Source organism: Micromys minutus (genome assembly GCF_963924665.1).
Source record: "Micromys minutus genome assembly, chromosome: 9".
Taxonomy (NCBI): domain Eukaryota; kingdom Metazoa; phylum Chordata; class Mammalia; order Rodentia; family Muridae; genus Micromys; species Micromys minutus.
In genome coordinates this window covers 49,385,997-49,409,250 of record NC_137978.1, presented here as the reverse complement: position 1 = coordinate 49,409,250, position 23,254 = coordinate 49,385,997, and the positions used below count along the sequence as shown (strand labels likewise).

Genomic DNA, 23,254 nt, shown 5'->3' with positions numbered 1-23,254 from the left:
CCTCCTACACCAATTAATAATCAAGACAGTCCCCCACAGACATGCCCACAGGCCAATCTGATCTAATCTGTTTCCTGACTGAGGGGTCTTCTCAGATGACTTCTCTGGAGACACAAGGTCCTTGGGCTCACAGAGAAGCACTAATGGACCCTGGAATGTTAGCACACTCGGTTGTTCTTTCAAGAACATGTTCTCTAGACTGGTGACCTTTGTGTTTCTGTGTGGTGGGAGACCACACCAGACCCTCCCTGAGACTGTTATCATAGTTTGCTATTCTCATTCAACCTATAGAATTTATATAATATATATATAATATATATAATAATATATATAATCTCTATGGAGATTGGCACATGTGCTTTACAAAGAGTTTCTCTGTAGTCACGTCCAATCTTTATGTAGCTTACTTTGTTCCTCAGAGAGATTTTTGCATGCTTTATTGGGCACACAGGATTGAGTTAATTACTACTCCAAAAGCTAGCACCAAATTGTGCTGTGCTTAAATATGCCTAAAATAAACCACTTGGGATCTGACTTCAGAAGGTTGAAACAACACTGGCTACTTAGTCTTGCTGAACTAAACTCATTCCTTGCCTCTTACAGACCATCACTCTGGTGGCCACCCCCCCCCACAGACACACATACACACATGCACAACTCTAGTATGTGTCAAACTGATCACTAAAGCCAACGTGACACATTCAATTGACAGAGCAATTGCCTGGCATGCACAGAGTCCCGAGTTCTAGCCTCAGCAATGCAGAAACCAAGTGACTTACTTAAAATACTTAAAGGTCTTTAGGGTTGGGGTGCATGCACAATGGGTCCCATCCCCAGCACCAAAAATAAACAAACAAAAAAAAATGGCTAAATAATGATCCCAGCTGGTACAATTACCTGTTTGCTCAATCCCAATGAATCTCATATTATTTCCATGTATTTTATGCATGTGTATGTGTGTATGTGTGTGTGCATGTGTTTGTGCATGTGTGTGTGTATATATATGAGTGTGTGTATGTATGTGTGTGTGCATGTGTGTGCATATGTGTGTGTATATATGGGTGTATGTGTGTATGTGTGTGTGCATGTGTTTGTGCATGTGTGTATATATGGGTGTATGTATGTATGTGTGTGTGCATGTGTTTGTGCATATGTGTGTGTATATATATATATGGGTGTATGTATGTATGTGTGTGTGCATATGTTTGTGTATATATGGGTGTATATGTATATGTGTGTGTGCATGTGTTTGTGCATGTGTGTGTGTATATATGGGTGTATGTATGTATAGGTGTGTGCATGTGTTTGTGCATGTGTGTGTGTATATATGGGTGTATGTGTGTGTATATATGGGTGTATGTATGTATGGGTGTGTGCATGTGTTTGTGCATGTGTGTGTATATATGGGTGTATGTGTGTATGTGTGTGTGCATATGTGTGAGTATATATGGGTGTGTGTGTGCATGTGTGGCCCTAAACCTTATACTTTTAAGGCCTACTTACTTTAATTTTCACAGAGATAACAAAAGCACCTTCTGCAGCAGGTGGTTTGGAGACTCCAATAACTGTTTCTGGAAGCTTCTAGAGAAATATAAACTCTTAATTAAAGGTGATTGATTGGTAACTGTTAAATCTATATCTTTAAAAAAACAAAACAAAAAGAGTCCTTGCTGAATTTGAGGCTTGGATGGGGAAACGTATCTTTTGCAGGGTATCTGGGCTAACAGAGGCCAGGCAAAATTTCATCCTGCCTCGTGGAGCTAGGTGACACAGGGTTGAGTTCTGTTGAAGCTCTTTTTAATCTTTTTTACTGTTTTATTATATCTACCACCCTAATACCTTACAACCCCCCAACACTAGGTAGGAGGTTAAAGTGAAGGGGACGTAGACCCCTCCTAAGTCTTCTATAGGATGAATAGGACTTCCTGTTGAATAGGACTGTGCAGTTCCTAGGGGCAGGTCCAACCTTCATTGTTGGAGAGTATTCAGCAATACAGCAATCAACAGCAGTGAACCAACAGCAGCGGGGGCCGCGGGGGAGCAGCAGAGGGGGGACAGCAGGGGGAAGCAGCAGCAAGTGAGGGAGAGGGGGAGGTGAAGCAGTGGCAGCCAGGGGAGCAGCAACTACCACAGGCCCTCTCACGGTTCTTACCCTTAAAACCCTCTCCAGAGTCCCCAGACTTAACTTATCTGCAGCTGGCAAAAACCATAGCCACCTTGAACACAGAGCAGTCATAATCAACATCCGTGGACAAACCAAAGCAGCCCCATGTCCCATACCTGGGATTAAAACAAAAACATATTCATACAGCGTAACTGGGTTTTTTAAGAAACAGAAATTCTCACTGAAAGGTCCACCTGCTTGAGACTCGGGGACATCTCCATCAACTGCCACAGTTCCCATGTCCTCGACTTTGTGTTTTAAACAGTGTCTCAGGTATCCCAGGCTGGTCGTGAACTCGGGATGGAGCCAAGGATGAACTTCTGATTCTCCTTCTTCCACCTCCCAATCGCCAAGATGCCAGGAGGGCACTGTCATGCCCAGCCATTCAAACTTTCCTAAACCTGTCTGGAATTATGAATGCCCTGGCATTCCCTTCTAGAGACTAAAAACTACACATATCAGAACAGTGTCGGTTAACAAACAACTAGACACAAGTTACAACCTGGCCAGGCATGGTGGAGAGAGAGGCAGGTGAACCTTTGTAAGTTTGAGGCCAGCCTGCCTGGACCATCTCTTCAACACCTCACTCAGAGTTATGAGACATGAGGCACACGTGGAGGATGTGGGAGGGGCGGGCCCGGAAAGGGCGGGTTCTGGAGGGAGGGGCGGGCTCTGGAAGCCTCCTTCGGTGGGTCCTTCATTTCCTAAGAAGTTTGTGCATGTTCATGCTCCTTGGCCTGCTGCCCTCTTCCGGAACTCTGAAACAAACGTGGATGCAGTAACGTACAAGGCAGTCACCGAATTGCTAATTATACAAATGAAAGTTCTCGGAAAACCCGGAAGATACCAATTAGGTAAATAATTATAAAGGATAAAACTTTAGATCATCATTTTAAAACACTTTAAAATAATTTTTGGAACGCAAGGAAATACTGGCATTAAGCAAATCGAGAGGAGGTCCAAATTAAATGAGGACCAACAGATAGTCTAATTTTAAAGAGGAAAGAGACCCAAATATTGAAGAATGGCTAGCCCAGGGCTGTAGTTGACTTTAGTTTTCTTATTATCATTTGCTTTCAAATGATCTATACAGGCCAAGTCTGAGTTTGATAATGCGAACATTTAAAATATCCAAGTCTACAGGATGCATCTCCAAACCAACAGTGGTGCCTTTAAGAAACTACTGGATGACAGGGCAGGTGAGATAGGTTCAGTGGGTAAATATGGTCGCTGCCAAGCCTGACAACCTGAGTTCAAGTCCCAGGTCCTACAGTGTGGAAAGAATCAACTCCTGAAAGCTAATGTCTGCTCTTCATATTAGCTGTGCACCATCTGATGTGCACACACGTGCACCAAAATAAATAAGTGAAATATATATATGTATATTATGCACATACCCACCGTGGAAATAACTGATTGCCCAGGAGGAGCAGACACAGGGTGTGGTACCATGGAGACAGGTTCAATTCAAGAGCTTCACCTAAAGTGTGTGGTGGGTCGTGAATTTAAGCAGGTTAACACAGGCAAGTAGTTGGGGGAATAAAGGGTGAAGGTGTGGGTGGGGCAGTTTAGATTTGCAGAGTTCAAGCAGACCAACTCCCAGCCTCTCAGCTTCCCTTATCAGTGTGATCTCTCTCTCTCTCTCTCTCTCTCTCTCACGCACACACACACACACACACACACACACACACACAAGCATGCATGCGTACAGCCTTACTCTCTACCAGCACCAGATACTGTTATAGGAACTGGGGCTACCTCATGGAACAGACCAGTCCTGCACCTGTTCTAGACCCCTCCACATCCCACATGTGGCTACCATCTGCACAGTCACTTCCTGGTCCGTCAGGGATGCTTCAGCTCTAGCCATCATGTTCACATTGCAGGCTAGAGCGAAAGAGGAATAGTGAAAGACAAAGAGTACGGCTTTTGCTCATACCTTACTGGATTTAAAAAAAAAGTATTTTTTCTAACTTGGGGGTTGGAGGTGCAGCTTAGTAGATAGTGTTTGCTTTTTACGTGCAAAGCCTTGAGTTCTGCCCCCAGTGCACCAGCAGTGAAAGCAGGAGGGTCAGAAGTTCAAGGCCATCGTCGGCTACACGGGGGTTCATTACCAGCCTGGGCTAGAGACTCCGTCTAGAGAAAAAAGAGAGAGTAGAGAGAGAAAAGAAAAAACAAAGAAAAGCCTTGGTTCTGTTAGTCAACTGAAAGAACCAAGCCAGGCCAGCACAGGTGTCAGATCTGCCTTGTTAATCTTTCCGCTGATGGGTATATGAGATCTTTCCAATCTCTCTCTCTCTCTCTCTCTCTCTCTCTCTCTCTCTCTCTCTCTCTCAAGATTTATTTATTTATTATATATTACATTGTGGCTGTCTTCAGACACACCAGAAGAGGGCATCAGATCCCATTACAGATCATTGTGAGCCACCATGTGGTTGCTGGGAATTGAACTCAGGACCTCTGGAAGAACAATCAGTGTTCTTAACCCCTGAGCCATCTCTCCAGCCCCTGACAAGTCTCTTAAAAAAAAAAAAGAAAGTGTGCATGGGGTGTTTACGTGTATATCCATGATGTGCATACAAATTCCTATATGTGTCTGGGAAGGCCCAGGGACATCAAAGTCTTCCTCAATTGCCTTCCACTTGATTCACTAAGGCAGAGTTCACCTAATATAGCTGATCTGGCTAGCCAGCTTGCTCCAGAGATCGTCTGTCTCCATCTTCAGAGTGCTGGACTTACAGGTCAGTGCCACGCCTCCTCAGAATTCACCTGAGTGTGAGTGCTCATACCTGGGCAATAAATACTTTCCTCACCGATCCATCTCCCTACCCTCTTTTCTTTCTTTTCGTTTGGGGGAGGGGAGCCGGACATTTCTCTTCAGTATATACCCAGGAGTGGAATTTCTGGGCCACCGGTTAGGTGTCCTTTTGGTTGATAAAATGGCAAAGCATCTCTGGAGACAGCTACAAGCCTTTATATTCTCCCAGCAGACCCATCAAGGATGCTTTCTGTGTGTTGACTGATTAGGCCATGCACGTTGGATGAGAAGCTCGGAAATGAGATGGCACATCCGGAAACTTTCCTGCAGGAGCTGTGCCACTGAGGAGCCAAGGCATCGACTAACAGGCTGTCCTTGAGTTTTGTGGGACAGGGACGCTTATCAGCCTTAGCCCCAGTTTCAATGGATCAAGAGATCATTTTCTCTCGGTCTGTAACTCAAACCACGGAGATGAGGGGAGGAAAGGTGCCTCGGAACTGGGAGTCTGTGCCAAGCTCATTCATAAAAAGCTTTCCTTACCCAAAATGCCTATTGCCTTGCCATACACAACTGGGAAGAGCGAGGGTGTGGAAGATTCCGTTCCTGTTCTCTCAATCTCTTGATCTCAGTCTCATTCACAATACAGGCAGCAACTCCTCCTTTGATGTGAAGGCTGACACACAGGTCTGACGTCTACCTTTTGACCTTTGACCTTTGTGTTCCATTCTGCCTACTCTCTCAGGGCCGCCTCACCTGAGCCAGAGTACATGGGACTCGTGGAAGCAGTGTAGGCAGGTCAGCCCCCTGAGAGCAAGTCAGAAGCTACAATGATGGAAGAACAGGCAGAAACGACCTGGCTCAAGAACCTGCCTCTCCCTCTTCTTATGCCTGAGATTGAACATGTGACTCAGGACTAGACTGTTTAATATCCCCCGCCCCGTCTCATGAGAGATTTAAAGATGCGACATAACCAAACCTACAGCAGTGAGAGAGATACGCAGTGAAACTTCTGCAGACAGCACAGAGGAAGAAAACAATTAAGAGATAGAGAGAAAGGACGAAGAGCCAATGGTGTGGCTTGAGACCCTGGGTTCAGCCATTTCTGAAGCCTTGGACTTTCCTGTTACGTTATCCAATGTGCTCCATGTGCTGAATTACATGGAGAGAGGTTGAAGGAGAGGACTGAGGGGAAGAGGAAGGAGACAGGAGAGAGAATGGCCAGTAACACTTGCTAAACTCTTACTGGAAAGATAGGGTTCTGTCTGTCTACCTATCAGTGTGCCCCTATGTTCACTAACTGTGTGTGCAATGCCCCTCCTCAGACACTTGTACCTTCCCCCTCTACTTGCCAGCACATTATTGGTACATGAAACATTTCATAACCACTGTCCCCTTTCTTGGTAGGCTCCTTGAACTGTCCCTTAAAAGTTCAACCCCTAGCACCAGGCTTTAATAACCAAGGGAAGTAAGTCTGCAAGCTTGAGCCAGGCTTTTAATTTAGAATAGCTCAGCGCCCTCTTCCAAAGCTCCTAGACCTCATGTATCCCTGAGCAGGGGTGGAGAATGCAGCAGTTCCCAAACACACTGACTTAAACTCCATTGTCTGGAGCTGGAGAGATGGCTCAGCGGTTAAGAGCACTGACTGGTTTTCCAATGGTCCGGAGTTCAATTTCTAGCAACCATATGGTGGCTCACAACCATCTGTAATGGGATCAGATGCCCTCTTCTGGTGTATCTAAGACAGTGCCAGTGTATTCACATACATAAAATATATCATCGTGTATGTGTGACATATACATATCTGTGTGTGTGTGTGTGTGTGTGTGTATGTGTGTGTGCACATATGACTGTGGATGTCAGAAATTGATCTTGGGTGCCTTCCTCAACTGTTCCCCACTTACTTTTTTAAAAAAGATTTATTTATTTATTTTATGTATGTGAGTACACTGTAGCTGTCTTCAGACACACCAGAAGAGGGCATCAGATCCCATTACAGATGGCTGTTAGCCACCATGTGGTTGCTGGGAATTGATCTCTGGAAGAGCAGTCAGTGGGCTTAACCACTGAGCCATCTCTCCAGCCCCACCCCTACTTACTTTATATTACTTTTTTATATTATATTATTTTGAGATAGAGTCTCTCAGTGAACCCAACATTTAACTAGCAGAGTCATCTCAGAAACTGCTGTGTTCAGAAAACCTCAGAGAGAGAAACATTTCTATGCTTCCTAGTGTGAGTATAGAAGTCACTCTCCATAATTCTTTGATTTAAAAAAATGGAGGGAAGAACTTAACCTGTTTAGTCAAGTTTGATCAGGAGCCTCAGGTTGGAAAGCTGCAGAAACTACCTAAAGCAAAAAGGATGCAACTCTGTGATTCTGCTGGGGACATTATAGGAGTCACTCTAATGAGGATGCTACGATGCCCTGCATTTTGTGCCCATGACTCTCAATGGGTGACAAAACTGTGTCCTTACTTTTGACCCCCTTGTTTCATTTGTCCTAGGAAGGGTCTTGAGTAAATGATAAAAGATGATCTTCTATTTATTACTTGTTTGTTTATGCTTTGGAAGAGCAACAGTGTGGAAGTCAGAGTACATTCGTAGGAGTTCGTTCTCTCCTTCTGTCACCTGGGTCCGGGGTTGGGAGCAAGCACCCTCAGCGCGCCCGGCTAGCAGAGCAGATTTCTTCTAGCCGGAGCTGAGAAGTTCTCCAGTTCTGTACGGTTCACCCAGTTTGTGAGCTGGAGGAAGGCACAGCTCCCTGACAGGCTGGTCTCAGCAACAGTAATTAAAATTAAAATGCCAGCCTGCCTCGGTGCTACTACTTGCATAAACCTGGACCTAGGCATAATTAATGTTCCATTATCTCCAAGGGATACAAGTAAGACTGTGTGGAAAGGCAAACGCAAATATCATTAATATTGTACATCTGTGCTGGGTGCAATGGAGCGGGGAGTGGGACGCCTGCAGTCACACACCTGATGACACCCACAGCTTGGCCACGTCACCATCGCCTCTACTGGGCGACGGGGGCTGCGGGGCGCGGTCGGGCACATCCGGCTGCGGGTTCCCAGGAGGCTACCCCGGGTGAAGCTCACAGGAACCCGCCCAGAGAAGGTTCCTAGTGTCCCCGCTAGCTGTTCCTGTCACTGTCCCGTGAGGTCAGCAAGAGAAGAGAGCAAAGGATCGCGAAAGATACGAAGGGGGTCATCAAAGGTCCCGTTTTGGAGGTCACATAAAGTCTCTGGCTTAGGGCTCCAACCCGAGCCCCTCACAGCCTGTGCCGGAGAGCCAGGAGGAACCCGCGAACGCGCGCGCGCAGAACCCACCCGGCCCCTGGAGCCCCGCCCACCACCCGGCGACTCCCGCCCACCCAGCTGTCAGCCCCGCCCTCCTGCCTGTGCGCCGGCGCAGCGCGCTCGCTGGGCGCGAGGAACCCAGGGAGGGCGCGAGGCGCGCGGGTCCGGGAGCGCGCGCGACGCCGGCAACCTCGCTCGGCCCTAGGTCACAGCCGGTGTCGCCCGCTGAGGCTGCTGCCCCGGCGGCGTCAAGGGCGTGGTGGCTCCGGGCGGTGAGGGTCTGTCCGCCCCAGGCAGAGCTCCTTGCCCACCGGGCCTCTCCCCTCGAGCGCACAGGTGAGTCTCCCCTTCTCAGGGCGGGGCCGGTTCGCGGCCGCTCAGAACAGGTTTGCAGCAGCTCTAGGTCATGGATCCCAGAACCCCTAAAAGTTAAAGCCTCAGCTACAGCAGCAGTAGCAGCAGCTACCCAGATCCTCCAGGAGTCCCTTAGATGCTACTAAAGACCAGCCACTTGGTCCCCAGGATCTTCTCCCAGCAGCTTCAGGGTGACGTCCTGCAAAACACCCCTCGCCCCCAGGTCCTTTCACCTCCACCAGTAGTTCGACTTTTTGAACTAAGTCAGGCCCAATCAGCCCCGGAGGGCAGGAAAGGTGCGGTTAGTAAAACGGAGAGGGCAGCAGGTGGAAGCCCCACTCCCCTCTCTTTTCCCCTCCCCCAGGATGCAGCAATCGACGCGCTTCTCTGCTTTCCTGGCTTCTGGAAACTTGTGGTTCACCTCCTCCTGAACCATCGCGCCTTCAATAGCTGTCTGTTTCCAGGTTCCAGCTTCCGTGCGAAAAATCATCATCTCCTTTGGGGATTAAGATTCTAGCGGCTCACGTCCATGTTTCAGATTCAAACTAGGATTATGTAGAGTGATGTTTTATTGTAGGATTTTAAACCAAACCCCCCCCCAAAAAAAATCGCTATCTAGTACAATACATTTACTTGAACTTTTTGTAGAAGTCTCTCATCTACTATTGGGCCAGAGAAGTAGCTGACCATCTGTAGCTGTGATTAACGATTGCTTTTAAATGTTACTTTAAGAACTGGGTGTGGCACACGTTTATAGTAGCAAAATGGGAGGCCAGTCTGGACTACATAATAAGGCCCTGCCCAACAAAACCAAAAAACCTTTTTATCTTAACACTAATATTTGGTCTAGTGATGGCTCAGCAGGTACTGACAGTTGGAGTTCCCGGATCCCAGGGACCCACTAGGTAGGAGAAAACCAACTCCTGCAAGTTGTCCTCTGACCTATCCCCAAATGTTGCCACTGTCAAACACACAAACATTCAATAAATACATTTTAACAAAATAGTTTGACTGGACAGATGTCAGCTGTTAAGAGCACCTAGTGCTCTTGCTCAGAACTGGGATGGGATTCCTAGCACCTGTACGTAACCAGTTCCAGGTGATCCCACCCTCCTCTGACTGCTGAGGGCTCATGCACACACCTGATGCGCACACACACACGTGAGCACACACATACCCAGTAAGGAAGTAAAAAGCAAGAATTTAAGAATATACTAAGTCTCAGTCTGGGTGTTTATGCGGCATGCCTAGTTGTTCATTTTGATGGGACTTTTACATCAGTTACACATTGGATGTGGGAGGGTTATGAAATCAGTGTCCTGTTACTCTTTGCTCCAGCTTTGCAGTTTACTTAGTTGGCAACCAGTTTCCAAGAGAAGAGGTTTTAGTGCTTTGGGGGAACACAGTATCTTTTTGTTTTGTTTTTTTTAACTATTCAGTCATGATATATTTTAGGGCTTTAAAACCTTGGAGTGTTCACCAACCCGTGAGAAGCACTGCTGAATGATGATGTTACAGGAGATGTGGGTTCTAAAGGGGGAAAGGCACGAAGGTAGAATGACTTAGAACTCCGTCCTGTCCCCGGAGAGGCGGTGGTAGTCTTCCACATTTAGTAGTGCTTGACCTAGCTCCAAAAACCTACACAAAGTTCAGCATTGCCTGGAGTGATGTAACTCAGGTAAAGTGCTGACCAGCTTGCTCGAGATCCCAGGTTCAATCCTCAGGATGGAAAAAGAAAAACAACAAAAAAATCCTCCAGCCTTGGAGTTGGGGTTGCATTGCCCCAGGGAGAACTGGTTCTGCTCAGGGGTCTGAGTTACATGTAACAAACCAAATGCTGCTCTCCACAGCCCTGTCAGGCCTTGCTCCATTTTGTGTTTCTCCTGTTAGCACATGGAGCAGGAACGTCACCAATGATAGGAACAATTATAGATTATCAATAAAAACAATGTGACTTTAGGTCCTGAAGACACTCAAAAATACGATGAAACCTTTAAGTTTTTCAAGGTTTGTGTTTTAAAGGAGCATTTTTGTCTGCTTGTTATATATGTGCCATAGGCGTGCCTGGTCCCCTGAGAAGACTGAAGAAAGCATTGGCTAACCTGGGGTATTGATGGTTGTGAGCCCCTATGGGGGTGCTGGGAACTGAACCCAGGTCTTCTGCAAGAGCAAAAGCATCTCTCTAGCTCCAGAGAGATAACTTTTAAAAATTCATTTTTTTTCCAATTGAGCCTGTGACTGTGTGTATTTGTAGGGTCGAGAAGAGGACATGGGATCCCACAGAACTGTGGTTACAGATGGTTGGGAGCCACCTGAGGCAGCACCTAGGACTGAACTCTGATCCTCTGCATTAAGTTCACTGCCTAGCCATTTCTTTATTCCCCCAAAATCTAATCTTTGTAACTAATTTTACATTAATGTTCCACCAACTTTATTATGTTGATTCTTGTCACTACTACCAACAGAATAAAAAATAATAAAAAAAGGAAAAAGTAGTAGAGTTCTACCTGCGAATGCTTGATCAGAAATGAAAGGGGAACCATGGTAGACCAGAACCCTAGTGTTGCCAGGAGTTCAAGTTCAAACAAATCTGGCTAAGTGATTAGAATGTTCCCCGAGTTAGGAAACAATATTTTTTGACAAATTTTAGAGGAGAAAGAATTCACCTTTTCCTTAACAGCTGAAATTGCTTGGCATTCGGTCCTGATGGATTAGCTTTGTACCCAGGCTGGTTCTCCAGAGCAGATGGCCATGGTCCTTGGGGGTTGCCCACTCATATCACGTTTGCGTGAGGAAACTATTTGCTGGAAGCCAGCCAGGGCCCAGGCAGCACTGGAGATGATGATAAGCCCCATCAACACAGGTGGGGGTTGCAACAATTGCAGGAGTCACAAATACAACCTTTGCTGGAGACCAAACTCAGGGCCTCCTGGTGCCAGGCAAGGGCCAGAGCTCTGAGCCATGGCTTCCCTCCTGTAGTGTTTGCTCACTGCCCTTGTGAAACCAAGGTTAGCTTATCTCTAGCCATATTTCTTCCAATTTGAACCGCATTTAGAACGTCAGGAAATTCCAAAGTGATTGACAGTGTGAACTTAAAAACAGAACAACAAAAACTCGTGTATTCTCCTCTAGCTAGGAGTGGCTGATAATTTTCCTTTGTGACATGAAATTCTGTAAGGCTCTTACAAAGGCCTGGTGGTCCTTTCCAGGCGTGTTTTAAATCTGTTTTCACACTAGAAGCAAACAGCTAGCTCAGTGGCTCTCTGGGAGCTCAGTTTCCTGATAGACCTTCCCTGCTTTTCTTGAGGTCATACAAAATGCTAAGGGTTTTTCTCCGTTTATAATGTGATTTACTCAGTTTTTTTTTCCTTTCTCACTCAGTGTTATAGTCTAAGTATCAGTTCTAGCAGTGGTTCTGATACTATTTGGACCCTTTGATCAACAAGGAAACTCACATCATTCTTGTGTTAAAATGGCGGCTGAGCATGGCCATGGGTGGAGCGTTACTTTGAATGTGGGCATTTATTTCTAACATCTTCATTGGGTGAAAGATTATTGTTACCTGCATTTTGCACTCAAGGAACCAACTATAGAACCAAGGCAGGTTTGGTGAGATGGTTCAAAGGCTAGAGGTACTTCCTGCCCAGCATAACACAGCCTGTTCCACATGAAAGGAGAAGCAACTCCTAAAAGCTGTCCTCTGACTCTAAAGATGGATCCCAACCCCTTCTGGGGATACTTGAGGATTGATCAAATGTGTTCACAGTTCTGTGTATCTGCAGAGCCTGTCCTTTTTAAGAATATAAACGTGTAAGTCTTGGAACAAGATTATTTAACTATTGTCTAGTTTCACCTGGGCTTGGTGGGATAGGCCTGCAATCCCAGCTCATGGGGAAACTAAGGCGAGGACCAAAAGTGCGAGGTCTCAGGACTACAATTCTGAACCATCTGGCTCAGCAGTTGGGAACACTGACTGCTCTCCCAGAGGTTCTGAGTTCAGTTTCCAGCAACCACATGGTGGCTCACAACCATCTGTAATGGGATCTTCGGTTGAGTCTTTGAAGACATCTACAGTGTACTCATATACATAAAAATAGGTAACTTTTTTAAAAGGATCGAGACCTACCTAGGTTAACAGGGCTATTCAGAACCGGGCTGAACAACTTCACAAGACCCTGTCTCTGTCTCAGAATGTGGGTGAAAAGAGTTCTGGGAAACAACACAGTCACAGCACACTTGCCCAGTATGTGGGAGGCCCTGGGTCCATCTTAGTACCACAGTAAATGAGTAATTTTGGAAGAAGAATTATTGTGACCGTTATTAGGATAATTGACAAAATTTGAATGATACTAAAGTAGACAATACTATTATTCCCTTGTTAAAGTGATGGGTTTTACTGTGTAAGAGGGATCTTGCTTCATGTGGACTTGGGAGTGTTTGTATTATAGTATACTTTGTAGTAGTTTTTAAATAATTTAATAAGACAGGCAGGTAACTAGAGGTAAAGATGTGTCGTTTTGTCGGAGGCAGTCTCTTACTCTCTCTCTGTAACCCAGGCAGGCCTGGAACTAACTCGTGGCAGTCCTCCTGTCTCAGGCTCTTGAGTGCTGAGATCACAGCCATGAGCCACCATGCCTAAGCCCATTTTTATCCTATCTTTTTGAAGTTGTATCAGGAGAAAGTTAACCCACATTGCAGATCAAAAAACAGGAAATATCTAACATTCTAAATCAATCACAGGACCATTCCCTGTGCTCTTGTTTTTACTGTATTCTGTCACATTGGAGGAAGGGCCTTGAAAGAAGAGATAATTATCAAAAGTAGACTAGGGCCAAGGCTGTAACCCAGTAGTAGAGTCTAGCATGAGCAACACCATGGGTTTGATCCTTTGTGCTGCACATGTGTAGGCTGAAAATGAGCTGGCTTTCCTCCCGGGCCCCCAAGGAGCCCTGCCTGCCTGGAGCTGGTCAGGAACTCCTGGAGATCCAGCAGCCTCTGCCTTCCAAGCACTGGGATTAAAGGCATAAACCATCAGGCCCAGCTTTCTCACATCCTTTAAGAAGGGAAATAAATAAATAAGCAGGGAATTACAAAGAACAAAAACAGCTAATGCCTCTAGTAGACAGGCTGCAAAGAGTCCACTCCTTGTGCTCAAGGATAAACTAGATTGGTTGCGTCATTTCCTAAGCCACACAGCTTTCTGATATTTCTGTTCCTCACTTGGGGCATGCACACTCGGGCTACTGCGCCCCATTCTTTGCCTGATGACATCCTTCACAACCTCTTTGGGATCCCATCTCTCATTCCTTACAGACCTGACTTTTCTTCTGTCAGCACTGATGAACCAGTGACACGAAGCTCTGTCTTTGTTTGGCCGCCCTTTTGAAGGAGCTGTGAGTCAGAAACTATGGCGGGACCTGGGAATTTGAAGGCGTGGGAAGTCTGGTAGTTAGGAACAATTTTTAAACAATCATGTAAACTTAGAGCAGAGAAGGGAACATAGTTCTGTGAGGGTCCAACCTCTCCCTCATAAAAGCCACAGTGAGACACGTTCCTGGGAGCTCCCCTCAGACCCGAAGGCTCAGGCACAGCAATATAATTAAAGTAATCAGCTAAAAATTGTCAAGACTTTGGGCGACCCAGGTTAACATATGTTTAGCACAAAGCTAAGTGCAGATCTAGGGGAAATGTCCTGATCCCCAAATATGGTCATCTATGGATAGATGTCATAGGTCGAGGAGGGAGCCACTAAGGGGCTGCTGTGTGATGAGTGTGGCATGGTTCTCTAAAAAGCAGATTCTGTCCCAGGGTTTTACAGAGGGGCAGTATCAGATCTAGGCCTCTGACTGAGTGCACAATATCTTAAAAGTCCAGAAGTATATCCGCTGGACTGTCTCCCAGCTTAGGTTCTGTGCCGTGTGTGTGTGTGTGTGTGTGTGTGTTTGCATCGAGTGTTCATGAATGCCTTTTAAAGGCAACTCAGAGACCTAAGCGACTTAATTACTTAAGAGCCTGCTCAGAAAAAACAGGCTGGATAAGGAAGGCAGAGCCTCACAGACGGCATCTCAGGGTGCAGATGGTGAGCAGATCGTGTGGGTGTGAATCTGCTGGGCCACTTCCAGTGTTTTCCACCCAAAACCCAAAACAAATATGTGAAGGCCACGCTGGCTCCCACCTTCCCTCTCTCTGCTTGTAAACTCAGTGACGTGTTGACGCAGTTGCTCACATCACCCTTGCCATCCTTTCAGGAGAAAGCACTTGCTTCTTCCGCTTCTTCGTATTTCGTCGTCCCATAAAATCTGCTAAGCAGATCAGATCTGTAGACAGGAACCTCACTCATGAGAGCTGGGGCTAACTTAAATACTGATTGATCTTTCCTGGATTGCATCGTTTCGCTTGATGAATTGCTGTCTTGAGAGATAGATTGAGTGCTACATTACATTTTGTTCTTTTTTTTTTTTAGGAAGTATCTGGCAGGCATCCTAGAACTTTACTGACAGAAAAGATGCTACAAGACAGCCTGAAGTCTTGGAATGACAGCCAGTCAGACCTCTGTAGCAGCGACCAGGAAGAGGAAGAGGAGATGGTCTTCGGTGAAAATGAAGATGATTTGGAAGAGATGATGGACCTAAGCGACCTGCCCACCTCCCTTTTTGCTTGCAGCGTCCATGAAGCGGTGTTTGAGGTCCAAGAGCAGAAGGTAGGCGTGCACCGTGTCACTACACTCACAGCAGGGAAGCAAAGATAGCTTTGGTCCTGAGCCCGTGACATGAGTGTGCCACGCTGGCCCCCATCGCTGTCTTGGGAGAGTCTCAGTGTGCCACTGACAGGCATAGCTCAGAGCCAGTCCTCCCACTGTCTTTGAGGGACGTTGGCTTTTAGTGAACCCTGAATCAAGGCTCAAAGAGTGCACTTTTTATTCATTTATTAAGTTTTGGAGACTGTAATTGAAGGAAAGTTTTTAAATGTTTTACCTGAAGAGATTAAATATACATACTTCTGTTTCGTTAGCAGATTTTATTTGTGTACATGACACGTTTCTGCTATATACACCCAGTCATCCTATTGGGTGCCTTTCCTACCGCCACTAATTCTGCCTTCACCCAACATGCTGCTGTTGTTAGACACAAGGCCTTTGTAGCCCAGGAGGAACTGGATGTGGAATTGGCTGTGTGGCCCAGTCTGGCCTGGGATTGGCTGTGTGGCTAGGATATGTCATAGGGTATATGACACGCCCAGCCTCCAAGTGCTTTTTGTATTAAATATTTAAATATTTATTTTATGTATGTGAGTACACTGTCACTGTCTTCAGACACACCAGGAAAGGGATCACATCCCATTACAGATGGTTGTGAGCCACCTGGGAATTGAACCTCTGGAAGAACAGTCAGTGCTCTTAACCACTGAGCCATCTCTCCAACTTCCAAGTGTTCTTTTTAACCTGAACTCTTTCTCCTTGTCTTCCTCCTGCACACAAAAAAAGGCAGTTCAGCCTTTTCCATAGTGGACTATTAGGCCATGGTATTGCTCTTTGTGGTTTAAAAGGAAAAAATGGATTACCTTTTAAATTACTTAGAGAGAGAGAGAGAGAGAGAGAGAGAGAGAGAGAGAGAGTGTGTGTGTGTGTGTGTGTTGTCATAAAACCCTGCATACCTTTCTATTTTCTTTGAGACATAGTCCCACTGTGTGGCCCGGACTGACATCTGGGCAGTCCTCCTTAGCCTCCTGAACACTGGGATTGCAGTTAGAAGCCACCACTCTGATTCTGCCCTTAAATGTTCTAGTCTGTATGCAAAGAATTTCCCTTTCAGTCAGTGCTGGACTTCCTTCCAGTGTCTTCAGGGGCAGAGCTGGATACGTGTTCAAACGCCTGCACAGGAAGACTCCATGCCGATTGGGTTGTTGGCAGATAAGAGTTCTAATTCTGCGGCTTCTGAGTCACAGGGTGGACAGTCCTGTAGTCCATCGAGGTGTCAAGGAGACAGGTTCACAGCCAGGTTCAGGAAGTCTCTCACAGGAGAATTCTCACAGCCTTGAGGAAGAGCTGTGAGAATTAGAATTTTAGCAAAGCAAAAGAATCTTCAGCCAGAGGAAACCAGATACACTAAGACTAATTAGGGCAGTGTCGGGCGGGGGAAAGTAACAGGCGGTCCATATGGTGGACATTCGGGCAGTCAGTGCTCAACTCAAGACCACGGGGCTAAGATGCGGATGTTGGGCCTTCCTGCAAGCACTGTGATGTCAAGTGGAAGCTGGCTCTTAAGGGGGTGTAGTCCTAAGGCTTCTGAGCAAAGAGCATCATTTGGAACTGTCCTGGGCTTAGGAGTGTGGCAGGGAGGCTCAGGGCTCCTGTCTGGAGATGAGAGCCTGTGGGGGGTGGGTGGCGAGGGCATGGTCAGTCACAGAGAGTTTGTTTGCAGGCGGCTTTATTTACAAGTGCTGTTTCTTTGCCCAGTCCAGCCGTGGTTTAGGAGTCTGAAGCATCCAATTTACTTTTCTCATTTTTTAAGAGCTCTGAATTTCATGTTAGAGATAAGTTTTTGTAAGAAAGCACATATAAGGGGCTGGAGAGATGGCTCAGCGGTTAAGAGCACTGACTGCTCTTCCAGAAGTACTGAGTTCAATTCCCAGCAACCACATGGTGGCTCACAACCATCTGTAATGGGATCTGATGCCCTCTTCTGGTGTGTCTGAAGACAGCTACAGTGTACTCATATACATTAAATAAATAGATTTAGAAAAAAAAAAAAAAGCACATGTATTTAACCCAACCCTTTGTATCAGTGAGTGTAGCATCCCCAAGTTCAAACAATCTCGGATGGAAAATATTCTGCTAAAAATTTTATCTAGGCTACATGGTGGTGGCACATGCTTTAATCCCAGAATTTGGGAGGCAGAGGCAGACAGATCTCTGAGTTCAAAGCCAGCCTGGTCTACAGAGCAAGTTCTAGGACAGCCAGGGCTACAAAGAGAAAGCCTGTCTCAAAAAAAACAAAGCAAAACAAAAATTATATCTACCACTGAGCATGTTGGTTTAGTCCCAACACATGGAAAACAGGCAGGTGGGTCTGTGAGTTCCTGGTCTACAGAGGAAGTTCCACTGATCCATGACAGTGAGTTCCAGGCTATGCAGAGAGATCCTGTCTCAAAGAAGATAGAGAGACGGGGGACAGAGACACAGAGGTCCCAACACATGGAAAACAGGCAGGTGGGTCTGTGAGTTCCTGGTCTACAGAGGAAGTTCCACTGATCCATGACAGTGAGTTCCAGGCTATGCAGAGAGATCCTGTCTCAAAGAAGATAGAGAGGAGAGAGAGAGAGAGAGACGAGGGACAGAGACAGAGAGAAGTGGAGGGGGAGGGGGAGGGAGAGAGGGAAAGGGGGCTGTTTCTATACCAAACAGATCTTCCCCATTCCTAAGTGATGGTGTAGAAAACCCGTCTGCCTTGTAATCAGGATTGTAGGTCATCTAGCAGTGGTTTGACATATTGGGGAAGCGCTGCAGCCCTTTGCCAATACGACCCCACTTATATCCAGCACTTACTAAGCATTTTGGATCTGAGAAGATCTTAGGGCTCTTTTATCCTAAAATTATAGTCACAGATTTCTTTGGGGACAGTGAGATGGGTCACTGGCAAAAGGTGCTTGCTGCTCAGTGATGTCAGCCTGACAAGCCTCCCTAGAAAGCCACAGAAGTGAAGGTGTGGATGCAACCTCCACATGAGTACCATGACTTCCACACCCAGCCACCCACATACCCACCCGTGCACACAAGTAACAGCAAATACACATTTTAAGTTTAAGAGAGAATCATAGGGAGGAACTTTATACCAGTGAATCTATTTCAGGGTTTTTCACATGGAAAAAGATTGAGTTGGGGGAGGGGGGAGGGCTGGTGGTTGTTTTTTGTTTATTTGTGTTTTATTTATTCGTATATGTGAGTGGATCCCCAGAAAAACCAAGTGAGTGTGATGGATTCCTTGGGACTGGGGTTGCAGATGGTTCTGAGCCACCTGCTATGGAAAATGAAGCTGAGTCCTCTTAAGAGCACCAAATGCTCTAAACCACTAAGCCATCTCTTCAGCCCTGGTCTTCATTTTAAAAATCATGTGAGGGTTATCTATATTTCAGATCGTGTGTGTATGCTTGTGTGTCTGCACGCACGTGTGTTCCAGTGTCTTAGGGTCACTATTGCTGTCATAAAACACAGTGACCAAAGCAACTTGGGGAGGAAAGGTTTGTTTGGCTCACACTTCTGCATCACTGTTTATCCTTGAAAAAGCCAGGACAGAAACTCAAGCAGGGCAGGAACCTGGAGGCAGGAGCTGATGCAGAGGCTGTGGAAAGGTGCTGCTGGCTGGCTTGCTCAGCCTGCTTTTTTTTTTTTAACTAGAACCCAGGATCACCTTGATTATGTGAGATCTAGTCTTCAAAAAGCAAAAGGCAAGAAGTGATCTCTCTGCTTTATATTTTGTGCACATGCTAAGTGGGTATTGATCAGGTTCTACAAGGAAGAAGTCCTAGGAGGCCTAGCCGGGTGTGTCGGCTATAAGCATGCAAACAAATGCCTAGAACAGCGAGGAAAGCTGGGAAGGATCTGAGTGCCGGAGACACTCCTGTGAGAGGAAGCACAGCTGGGTGCGTCAGTGCCTAGACCACAGCATGACCCTGTTCCGTGTGCAACCGTGTGTGTGCAGTCTTATACATCCCTGCAGTACTGACAGATTACAGATGTGATCACGTGAGTCACGGGCTATCGATTCTGAGCACCTGTGACGGAGGAGCGCACGGCCAGGCCACCCGCTAATATTCTGTCTTCCCTTCCACTTCCCTCGGCCCCGCTGCTCCCCGTGCAGGAGAGGTTTGAAGCCCTCTTCACCCTCTATGATGACCAGGTCACGTTCCAGTTGTTCAAGAGCTTTCGAAGAGTGAGGATCAACTTCAGCAAGCCCGAGGCCGCGGCGAGAGCCCGGATAGAACTCCACGAGAGCGAGTTCCACGGCCGGAAGCTGAAGCTTTACTTCGCACAGGTAACGGCGAGTTCTGTGGCCGCAGCGCACTCACAGCCCATTACAGTTCCCCCTCCAGCACGGGGCTGGGGCTTGTGAAATCAGCAGTCACATGGGCCGGGCACAGAACTTTTCCTCACTTTACACAGAGTTTCATTTGGCTCAGGAGCATATTAAACCTTCTGTCTTTGTTTTTCTGAGACTAATAGCTAAGGGATTCATTTTTCTGCAGTTTTGCTCAACTAGGCCTCTGGGGTGGGGGTGGGGGAAACCCTGACACTTTGAGGTTGTCAGATTAAACATTCTGTGCATTTACATGGCCTTGAGGATGTGACATCTGAGGGAAAAAAAAAAAAAAACAAAAAACAAACAAAAAAACAGAACAAAACGTTCAAAGATCGTCAAGATGGCCCAGGGGTAAAGGTGCTTGCCACCAAGTCTGATGGCCCGAGTTTGATCTCTGGAACTCATCCGTGGTGGAAAGAGAGAACTGATCTGTGTCCTCTGACAACCACACACGCCATTTTCTCTCTTCTGAGACAGGAGCTTAGTAGTGTGTTAGCCATTCCCAGTGAACTAGTTACGGTTATCGTAACTGTGTTGAAACTCCATGAACAAAAGCACCCAGGAGACAAAACGTTTATGTAGTTTATGTATCCTGAATCTCCATTCATTGAGGGAAACCAAGGCAAGGACTCAACCTGGGCAGGAACCTGGAGGCAGGAGCTGATGCAGAGGCCGGGAAGGGTGCTGCTTACTGGTTTGCTCCCTCTGCTTGCCCAGCCTGCTTTCTTTATAGAAGCCAGGACCACAACCCAGGGTGCCATCTTCCACACTGGGCAGGACCCTCCCACATCAGTCACTAAGAAAATGTCCTCCAGGCCTGCCTGCAGTCAGATCTTCTGGAGGCATTTTCTCAGCCGAGGTTCCCGTCTCTTGAGGAATAAGCTTGCGTCAGGTTGGCACCCACTGTAATAGAGACCTGAGAGGTTTGAGTCTGCATGCGGCTGCCCTTTTCCTTCAAGTCTGCAGTGGAGCAGCACGCAGGGCAGAGCAAAGCTCTTCACCTCATTCTCGGGAAACAGAAAGAGAACGGGGCTGGGGACCCACTGGCCCTTAGGCTATGTCCCCATGACTGAAGGCCTCCCTGCCTCCTAAAGGCCTTCCACTTTGACCTCCATTTACCATGGCCTGAGGGTCACTTAGAGCCCAGACCACAGCCATCGCCTCTGCTCTGTTCCACTGTCCGTCTGTCTGTCAGTTGCTCTTTCACCTTACTGTATCAAGGGCCTGTGGCCACTTCCAGTCTACCTGCTGGAAGGCCACAGTTTGAGAGACAGTTTTAATCACCCCTCCAAGAAACAATTACCATAAAATTAGAAATGAAAGTCCTGTGGTGGTGGTGGTGCTGGTGGTGGTGGTGGTGGTGGTGGTGGTGGTGGAGGTGGAGGTGGTGGAGATGGTGGTGATGATGGTGATGGTGGTGATAGTGGTGGAAATGGTGGTGATGGTGGTGGAGGTGGTGGTGGTGGTAATAATGGTGGTGATGGTGGTGCGGTGGTGGTAGTGCATGCCTTTGATCCAAGACTCTGGAAGCAGAGGCAGGCAGGTCTATGAGTCTGGTCTACAGAGTGAGCTCCAGGACAGCCAGGGCTACACAGAGAAACTCATAAGCATGTCTTTCCCTGCAGGTGCAAGTGTCCGGGGAGGCTCGGGACAAGTCGTACTTGCTGCCACCACAGCCCACCAAGCAGTTCCTCATCTCCCCTCCCGCCTCACCCCCAGTGGGGTGGAAGCAAAATGAAGACGCGGTGCCGGTCATCAACTATGACCTACTCTGTGCCGTCTCCAAGCTGGGGCCAGGTAGTGTATTCTGTTTTCGCTTTTGGCGTCCCTGGACATGGCCGTTTCGTGTGTTGGAGACTGTATTCAGTCAGGGGTAGAACCCAGCAGCAACAGCATTGTCCAGTGGACGGTGCGGCCACACCAGTCTGGGTTCACACCGGAGCTGTGCGTTCTCAAGCACTGTGTCCTCAGCCAGTTGCCAAGCCCTGGTTATCTGAGAGTGTTATAAGGGTTAAACGCTGTAGCAGTGTGATGCTTTCAGCCATTCAGCTGCTTTCCCTCTGTGAGCCAGGCACCCCAGCACTATGTCATTGGCCACTGCTTTGGGTTACAGTGACAATGACCTATCCCCTTCCTAAATTCTCTTTTTTATTGCCCTTCCTAAGTTCTCTCTCTCTCTCTCTCTCTCTCTTTCCGTTTCTTACTCTCCCTCTCTGTGTGCTGTGTCTCTCTCATCTTTAATAATTCGAGAAGCTGATCCCTGCTATTAAGGTCAGGGCATCTCTTCTAGGGCACATCAAAGGCTTTTGACAAGAAGCACTATGCTCCCTGACGGCTGAGCTTAGACTTGAGAGGTCCTACACTAGACACTGCTACCTAGGGCCTCCCATGGTGACCCAAAACCACTACGAATGTAACTAACCCACCTTAGTTATTTGTAGAACAGCAATTAGCATTTGTATTAACGTTCAGGGTTCTCAGTGAGCACAAAGCCAGAGTAAGCATAGAACATAAGAGATGAGAAAGGTTTATTAGCTACAGGAAAAGACAGGAACTATTTCCAAACATGGCCTCCCCGAAGAAGGAAGCTTGTGTATATTCATATAGTGGCAGTCCCATTCCTGAGCATGCTCAGTTTAAAGCCGTGGAGGTGAACATGGTGGTCAGGGTGAGCTTGTGCTTAGCTTGCACCATGAAGACTTGGATTTAACCCCCAGGGCCCAGGACAGAAGAGGCAGTACATTACAAATGAAAAGGGTATGGTGGTACTCCACTTCAACAGCAGAGGCTGGCAGCTCCCTGGGAGTTCCAGGTCAGCCTGGGCTACATAGTAAGATTCAAAGGTTTCTTTGTTTGTTTTTTAATACCAGCATTTGGGAGATAGAGGCAGAAGAATCAAGAGTTCAAGGTCTGCCTCAGCGACAGCAGCAAGCTTCTAAGTGACCCAGATTTCATTAGACGCAATCTTTAAAACAAAAAACAAAACAAAAAAAAAAAAAAAAAAAATCAGCCACTAATTGACGTACTAGAAGAGGAAGTTGGGAGATAGAAGAAATTAATTCCTTCCCGGGCAGTAAGGCTTCTTCCTGTGCTTGCAGGGGAGAAATACGAACTACACGCAGGAACCGAGTCCACCCCCAGTGTGGTGGTGCACGTCTGTGAGAGCGAAACCGAAGAGGAAGAAGACACAAAGAATCCCAAACAGAAAATCACGCAGACGCGGCGCCCGGAAGCGCCCACGGCGTCGCTGAGTGAGCAGCTGGACTGTGCGCTGTGAGCGGCTGCTGCGCATGCGCCTTCGACAGCCGCACCTGCCTTGGAGCACAGCCCCGCGATGCTGATGCTTAGGTCTGTCGGGCGTCCCCAGGTCAGGACGGGTGAAGTGGCAGATTCCGCCAGCTGTTTGAAAATTTAGAAGCAGTATTCTAAATGGCACTTTAAGTGACAAGGTTAGCCCAGACCATGTGGCACCTGTCTCCTCCCCCAGAAATATTAGTTCCCTTGAACCTGTAGATTTGGGTACCAAAGGCCAGAAGCAGAGTCACCCAGTGCACTGCCATTTTTACAGATTTAAAAATTAGTCTTACGATTTCAGTACTTTGTC

At 47.0% G+C, this 23,254-nt stretch overlaps 1 protein-coding gene across 1 annotated transcript; it reads left to right on the top strand.

Annotated features, from left to right (window-relative positions):
• The first annotated feature begins 8,474 nt into the window (after nt 1–8,474).
• On the top strand, nt 8,475–23,111 carry RCAN3 (RCAN family member 3). Its single transcript, XM_080920967.1, has 5 exons — nt 8,475–8,557; nt 15,039–15,275; nt 19,432–19,605; nt 21,276–21,447; nt 22,749–23,111. The coding sequence occupies exons 2-5, from the start codon at nt 15,081–15,083 to the stop codon at nt 22,925–22,927; spliced, it is 720 nt and encodes a 239-aa protein (XP_080777093.1). The 5' UTR covers nt 8,475–8,557; nt 15,039–15,080; the 3' UTR covers nt 22,928–23,111.
• Nucleotides 23,112–23,254: the final 143 nt, after the last annotated feature.